The sequence below is a fragment of the Euwallacea fornicatus genome, chromosome 39, assembly GCF_040115645.1.
Source record: "Euwallacea fornicatus isolate EFF26 chromosome 39, ASM4011564v1, whole genome shotgun sequence".
Classification (NCBI taxonomy): Eukaryota; Metazoa; Arthropoda; class Insecta; order Coleoptera; family Curculionidae; genus Euwallacea; species Euwallacea fornicatus.
The window spans coordinates 483,135-490,693 of record NC_089579.1 but is presented as its reverse complement, the minus strand read 5'-3'; the positions used below and the strand labels follow the sequence as shown (position 1 = coordinate 490,693).

The 7,559-nt window shown below is 41.2% G+C and overlaps 1 protein-coding gene across 1 annotated transcript; it reads left to right on the top strand.

Moving 5' to 3' along the window:
• The first annotated feature begins 3,136 nt into the window (after positions 1–3,136).
• Positions 3,137–6,315, top strand: LOC136349657 (cytochrome P450 4C1-like). Its single transcript, XM_066301345.1, has 7 exons — positions 3,137–3,564; positions 3,801–3,986; positions 4,041–4,119; positions 4,178–4,484; positions 5,237–5,305; positions 5,362–5,713; positions 6,014–6,315. The coding sequence occupies exons 1-7, from the start codon at positions 3,204–3,206 to the stop codon at positions 6,187–6,189; spliced, it is 1,530 nt and encodes a 509-aa protein (XP_066157442.1). The 5' UTR covers positions 3,137–3,203; the 3' UTR covers positions 6,190–6,315.
• Positions 6,316–7,559: the final 1,244 nt, after the last annotated feature.

Below are 7,559 nucleotides of genomic sequence, written 5' to 3'. Positions count from 1 at the left end.
TTCAAAACATTTTTTTTTAACGCTGGAAAGCACTCTAAAAGTTAAATTTTCAAAAGTTGCTCAATTACGCAAATTGAGTTTCGGTTTGAATTTTCATTATACAAAATTTGAACAAAATCAGTCAAAAGTTACGGTTCACAGATTTTTTTCCCGGCTGTACGGATACTTTTTTGAGTGACTGTATGTATGTCGTGAAAATGGAACAAATGAACGAATTGCCAACTGAGCCAAAGACCAATAAGACCTATATGGGATGGCCCATTTAAACTAGTCTACCCGAAATATCCTGATTGGATTTTTTCATTGAAAAACCCCGAGACGCGTCAAGTTTCCTTCTAAGGAAGACATTTTTGGATCATAACTTCGTAGGTGGTGTAAAGTCATCCCCTAAACGGGGTGGCAACCCCTTCGAGAATCTTAAATGGCAGGGGGGGTCAAGTGGCGCATCAAATCAAAGGTATTTAAGTTCTCTTTGCAAGTATGCTGCAATGAAATATTGTAAAAAAAAACCGTTTTAAAACGTCAGTGAAATAAATAGAAAAAAAAATGACCAGAACTTAATAGAAATAAACTCATCAATATTACAAAAAATTATGTTTGTCATTGAATTCTTAAGACAAGGTAATGAGTATTGTTAGCATTGAACGGGTAGTTTTTACAATAATCAGAATTGTACCGCGAAATTCATCAGTTTATCTGACGATTCAAAGCATCATTGTTTACACCACTGTGGGAAAGATTGAAATTGTCACAGTCTGTTTCAAGAACTATGAAATAGCCCGAGAAACTGCAAGAATTTTTACTGGAAATCGTCCCGGTAAGTACCTGAGCCATCCCTGCGTGACGAATTTAATATCTAAATTCATGGAGACTGGATCTGTTACTAACAAAAACATGAAAGGCGACACACCGTTACCAACGAGGCTGTAATTTTGAGACACATTGAACTGGATCATGTAAATCAAGAAAGGTTTATTTCAAGCATTCGAGAATTAGAAGCAACATCAGGTATTTCGCGTAGCAGTATTCAGAGTATCTCGAAAAAGCATTACTTCCATCCCTATAAGATACGTCTCATTCATGAGCTCAATGAAGGTGATTCAGACCTCTGTATGCAATTTTGCAAGGCGATTAGTGTAAAGCATTTTAATCAGTCCCATTTTTTTATATTTTACATATTTTTCTGACGAACGCACCTCCTTTCTGAATGGTTTTGTCAACAGACACAATTGCAGATATTGGAGCGATGCGAATGCTAGAATTACGAAAGAACAGCATTCGCAGTATCCAGAAAAATTTAATGTGTGGGCTGGGATTTTGGGAAATTGTATTGTTGGGCCCTTTTTTCCATTTGGAAACCTGACGTGTGAGTTTTACCTCGACCTGCTTCAAGTACCCCCATATTGCGGATATCCTTGAAAACGACGACGAAATCCAAGAGAGTAGCGTATTTTTTCAAGAGGATGGCCACCACACTATGCAGTTCCTGTGCGCAACTTTCGGGATCAACATTTTCCCGAGCACTAGATTGGTAGAAGAGGTTTCGTCAAATGGCCCCCAAGATCACCGGATTTAGCACCGCTGGATTTTTTCTTGCGCGGTGAGTTTAAAATTTTTACTTACAAAACGGAAATCGGAAATCTTCGCCACCTAACGGCGATAGCATGTGGTGAAATAACCCCCGAAACGCTGCAAAATGTTTGGGAAGAGGTTGGACAAAGACTTTATTATTGTACGGAAATGAATCGGTCACAGTTTCAACACATAATTAAACAAAACATTATTTAATTTTTTTTTTTATTTATTTCACCGACGTTTAAAAAAAGTCTTTTTTACAATGTTTAAAGGCGGAGCAAAAACATTTTAGTAAATTTTAAAGGGAATTTAAACACCTCTGATTTGATGTGCCGCTTGACCCCCTGTACCGTTTAAGGTTCTTGAAAAGGTTGCCACCCCCTTTAGGGGGATGACCCTACACCTACGAATTTATGATCTAAAAATGTCCCCATTAAAAGTGAAATTGACTTATCTCGGGGTTTTGCGAAGGAAAAAATTCCATTCGAGATGTTTCAGGTGGGCTGGTCGAAACGGACCGCTCTGTATATTTATTCTGTTTCAGGATTACGTTAGTGCAGAATTAAAAAGTCGAGAACTAGTGCAAATCACCTTAAAAACAGCAACTTCTTTATACCCGTGATCAAATCGCTGGAAGGGCAGTCAAGTAACACATAGGGTTGCTCGGAATAAGGTAGACCCTTACTAGAGGGAAGGGCAGCTCTCGGAAGAGGACGGTTTGTTTATAAAAAATGAAATGGTGGCCGGTTTGTACGTTTCCACATAATAAATAAAAACGGAAAAAAACGCTTCTACCAAACAGGAAATAGATCGAGTCATAATTCTAGGAAATCTACTCTTTTGAGTGCAGTGATGTCAAGGGCGACTTGTTTATATTTACTCATCCTGCAGATAAACTTGAGCTTATCCAATTTCCGAACACCTGTTGAAAACCATCTGGATTCATATGATATCCTGATGACGTAGTAAATTGACGAAACAATCAGTGCACATCTGAGAATATCACTCAGGTTTGAATCAAGTACCGTGCAGATCTGAAATATTGTCATCGATAACCATTTTAATTCGAATCCCCGGTGCTTGTTCGAAACTGCCGCGAGGAGGGGTAGGTTACGTCGATAGGGTAGCACTGGAGGAATTACCGAATGGCACCACCTTGGAACCAAGTTCGCATAGGCGGTGAGGATAATTACGAACCGTGGTGGTAGTACGGGAATACCATCTGAATGCTGGCTTGTCAAGCTCGATGTAATCGTTTGAACATATTCTGGCGATGCCGTTCGATTAATGCGGTGACGCCGAACCGGCATCTGAGTGACGCTCCCCAAAAATGGTCCGAAGATCTTGTCATGCCGAAAACCACGTAGTTCGAAAACGAAAGTCGTACCTACTCCTAAAGTTGGGGCCAGTACGGCGGTACTATCCTTGAGTAAATTTCCCAATCTCAAGAGTCCACCGAAACGCATCTGAAATGAGATTATATTTCGATCGTATCAGCAAACAAAAAAATTCATTTTCACGTTTTAAGTACCACTCATGTCAGTGTTGCAAGCTGCCGAGGGAGAAACAATAAATAGTTCCGTCTTTGCATACCGTAGCTCAGTGTGAAATCTTCAAACCGAACGAAAATGCTGCTGATTCTACTCCTTTTGGTGGTCCTTCTTCTGCTGCCCATCCTAAAGATCTACATCAACCATCAGCACTTTTCCCGGTACATCGACCACCTTCCCGGCGAGAAGAAATATCCGGTGATCGGTACTATGTGGATCTCCCTCAAGAGCCGTAGGGAGGATCTCGCCGATTATTTATTGAACAGGCACAAGAAGTTCGGCCCAATATACCGGCAATGGATGGGAAATCTACCAATGGTTTGCGTGTATAAACCGGAACATGCGCAAACAATATTCAAGAATAGCTGCGCCAACCATAAAGGGCAGTTTTACCAAATGCTTACTCCTTGGCTGGGAAACGGACTCATTTCTGGGAGCGGTGAGTACAAGGAGATTATTGTCTACGTGTGACCCTCCGTTTAAGTACGAATATAAAAAGCTCGTCAACGGGGGCTGCTACGTTCTCGACGATTGGTAGCTTGAACTATGTAGATGCTACATTGATATGTCAGTAACATCGCCCTCCGTCCACTAAAACTTGTGAATATTCAACCTACTTTCAAGATAGTAATACTCGTGTCAAAACCTGTTCCTCAGAATTCCCCCCAATTTTAGGTCCTACATGGCAGCACCACCGTAAAATAATCAGTCCATCGTTCCACTTCAAAGTCCTCGACTCTTATGTCGAAATATTCACCGAAAAAGCCGAACAATTCTCCAAATACCTAGAGAAATATGAAGGACAAGGTTACTTTAACGTAACCACGTGCTTGACGAAGATTTCTCTGGACATTATTGCAGGTAAGTCGGCGATTCCTCCTCTCGATGTCAATCTTCACGAGGAATAATTTCCAGAATCTGCGATGGGAGTGGAGCTCAACTATCTCAGCGGCAATGATCCCAGAGGCATGGAGTATGCTCAAGCGATCATTGAGTAAGCACAGACAAACCCTTTCTCCGACGTGAAAGTAAACTCGATCCTTCAATTGCAGCTTTTCCGCCATATTCTTCAAGCGCATGGCAAATCCTCTCTACCGCAACAACTTTACCTTCAGGTGGACTGCTTTAGGCCGCGAGTCGGCAAGGTGCGTTAATACTATACAACAGTTCAACAATGAGATCATCCAGGAGAGAAAAAGGCGACTGCACGAAAACAAAGAGAAGACGAAATTCCTGAAAGAAGACGACATAGGTAGCCACAAGAAAACCTCTTTTTTGGACCTTCTTCTGAGATACCAGAATGAACATCGGCTCAGCAAGAAAGAGATCCAGGACGAGGTCAGCACCTTCATGTTCGGTGTAAGTAACTGGTCATTGAAGTATTAAAAGGAAAAAATTCACAATGTTCTAGTTTGAATCATTGAGGGGATATTCAAAGTTACATATCAACCTTCAAGGAGAGTGGAATGTAACCTTAGATATCTCTAAGATATTTAACTGTGGAGAAGTGCTTTCAGCTGGGTTTAATTAAACAATTAAACCTGCATCTAAATTAGTTTTGGCAAAGTAATTAACGTACAAAGCCACCTCCTTGAGGTCATGGAAGACGTCAGCAGCTTCATGTTCGATGCGGGTACATTGCAGGGAGAAATATTTAAAAAATCACACCTCTCTTGTGTCTCTCACTTAAAAGATATTCGAGAATAAAAATCGACCTCCACAAACGCTGAAATGCAACCTTAAATATCTTTTAGGGCTCGAACTATAGAGCGTTGCTTTTCATTCGGTTAAAATTAGCTATTCAAGCTCTACTTTTCTCAATTTGCTCAAATTTGTGGGTGTACATAAAGTACCTATTTACATGAAAAATATTTATTTTATATAATTATCGAGAAGAAATATCTCCTACAGAAATATATTTTATGGCAAGCCCCCGTCGCAGCAGATCCGTGAATTTCTAGAATGTACATTTGAACCTTCTCAAGATATCAAATGTGAGAAAACACAAATTTCAGTTTTGTAGCACACATCTGATAGCACCAAACCGTCACCAATCTCTCCGAACAATCCTTAACTTCTACTGTATATTTTAACCTTTCCAATCCGTGCAGGGCTTGGATACCACAACTGCCACAGTTACCTACGCACTCCTCGCTTTAGGCAATAACGCACAAATCCAAGTAAGTCCACCTTGAATTTTCCAAATACGCATCGCTTCCAATCAAAACCTCAACAGAAGCACGTCCAAGAAGAGCTAGATGAAATCTTCGCTGGTGATCCCGGCAGAAAGGTGACCCTGCAGGACATTTCCCGAATGGAGTACCTGGACCGCGTCATCAAGGAGGTGCTGCGCTGCTACAACTTCGTGCCCTCGATTTACCGAGAACTGCAAAGCGATTTGGAGGTGGCCGGTATCACTTTGCCCAAGGGAATAAACGTAGGGATCAGCCTGAATGACCTCCACCACGATCCGGCCCATTACCCGGACCCGTATAAGTTCGATCCCGACAGATTTCTTCCGGAAATTTGCGCGCAACGTCATCCATATGCTTACGTGCCCTTTAGCGCTGGAGCTAGGAATTGTCTAGGTAAGTTGGTACATATTAACCTTTGTAGACATCGAAAACCTTCTTCGTGCCTGCATACACCTTCTAACGCACACAGTGTTCGTTTGAATTGGAAAAGCTGCCTCTACTCTCTTTTGCACACAATAACCATCACTTCGTCTCTCTCACCTTCACTTCAACACAACGACGTTCTGAACGCTACGAACAGCTTTGGTACATCGAAAGCTTCTGTTGCAAGTAGCGTTCTTCGGTGTCTAAAATTACCTCCCATGAGCCGTAGTAATGTCATTTGTACAATTTGCCTGTAATCCACCTTTTCAGGTCAGAAATTCGCAATGCGCAACGTGAAAATGATCCTGAGCTACATTTTGAGACAGTATCACGTTAAATGTTTGGAGAAGCCTGAGGATCTGAAGTATTTTGTAGAGATAGTGCTGAGGCCTCAGAACGGGCTGCACATTGCTCTTGAGTCGCGGAGGTCGAGGAGAACCGGCTGATTTATACATTTTTTTGTCGTGTAAATAGGTGCATTTTTTAGGTTAATGTTTGTACACAAGATCTGACCAGGACTTTAGTGATTTATGTATAGTAGATTTGTAAGTAATAAACAATTTTCGAAATGACTACGACTAAGTCATTTTTTGAAAATTTCGAAGACGACTAAATCTACGAATCACGAAATGTTGCTAATTTTTTGCATTTAAAGACCGTAAAGGTGAATGTATCAGTGCGAGCAACTAAATTTACGACCCCCCCCCCCCCCCCCGCAAACAACAAGTCTGAGATAAGTAAAGGAAGCGTCGAGTTTCAACGTTAATCGAACAGCAAAAATAACGCACAAACAACTCAAAAACCTACAGATGATTTTTCTATTACAACATCTTTTTTTTTATCGAGTACCAGCTGTGAACACTTAAATTAAGAAGCGATTTCATAACGCGTACACCTGGTGGATAACAACAATAGATTTGTTTTATCTCGAAACATTTGTTTATTGTTAACTAATAGATACTGAATCGGACACATAAGCGTCTGGAATCACCTCTTGATTTAGCTTCTTCTGATGTGGAAACGTTCACGAAGATCACTATGCAGGTTCAAGTGTGTAGATAACCAGATTAATTTTACTCAGTTGAAGAAAACCGTATGCCGACGTCATGGGAGGGACCTAGTGCCTGGAAGTAGGAGGCGATTCCTTAAATGGTAGGGGAACTACGTTTAAGTTCTTTAGGGGAGGTCGTGAATGACCACTTTTATGTCGTTGTAGCAAATCTACGTCCGAATGCGCCGGTCCATATTATTTCGGCAAAAATTGACAAAAAAACTCAAAGTAGGTCCCAAGCACGCATGCGTTTTCCTTTCGGGTCATCTAAATGACTACTAAAATCCAACAATTAAGTGCCTGGTCTTGACTCAAGTACCTTGTTTAAGTACGTCAACAATGCAGGTGCGGTAAAAAAACAGTGATACCATCTAACCTAGAATAGCAACATGTAACATGATTTTTTTTACATTTGCCGCTATTTATAGAGGTTCGCGGGAGGGTGAAAAGCAGTCCTCTTAGAGCCCTGGGTAATACGTGTTCCGATTTCTCGGGATGTGGTCAATCATCGTCCACCTCCCGTTGTGAGTTATGGCAAAGGGAAAAGAATGACCTTTGTCCAAAACAAACACATGGGCAAATTTGTGCCTTGCGTAAGTGGACACAGAATGGAAAACGTGTGTGCGGCACATGCTATGCAGGTGACCAAGGACCAGGGAGATGGACAATGGTGATATAAAAAGAGAGCAGAACACTCTGACACGAGACCAAGACGGGTGCGCTAAAGACCCTTCGGGAATAATTATTATCACCACTTGTTATCTC

Bases quoted from the DNA above. Each gene is read 5' to 3' on its own strand.
- LOC136349657 (XM_066301345.1), top strand. From the start codon at position 3,204: ATGCTGCTGATTCTACTCCTTTTGGTGGTCCTTCTTCTGCTGCCCATC. The intron at 3,565-3,800 runs GTGAGTACAAGG...CCCCAATTTTAG, and splicing joins CGGACTCATTTCTGGGAGCG to GTCCTACATGGCAGCACCAC. The intron at 5,714-6,013 runs GTAAGTTGGTAC...CCACCTTTTCAG, and splicing joins TGGAGCTAGGAATTGTCTAG to GTCAGAAATTCGCAATGCGC.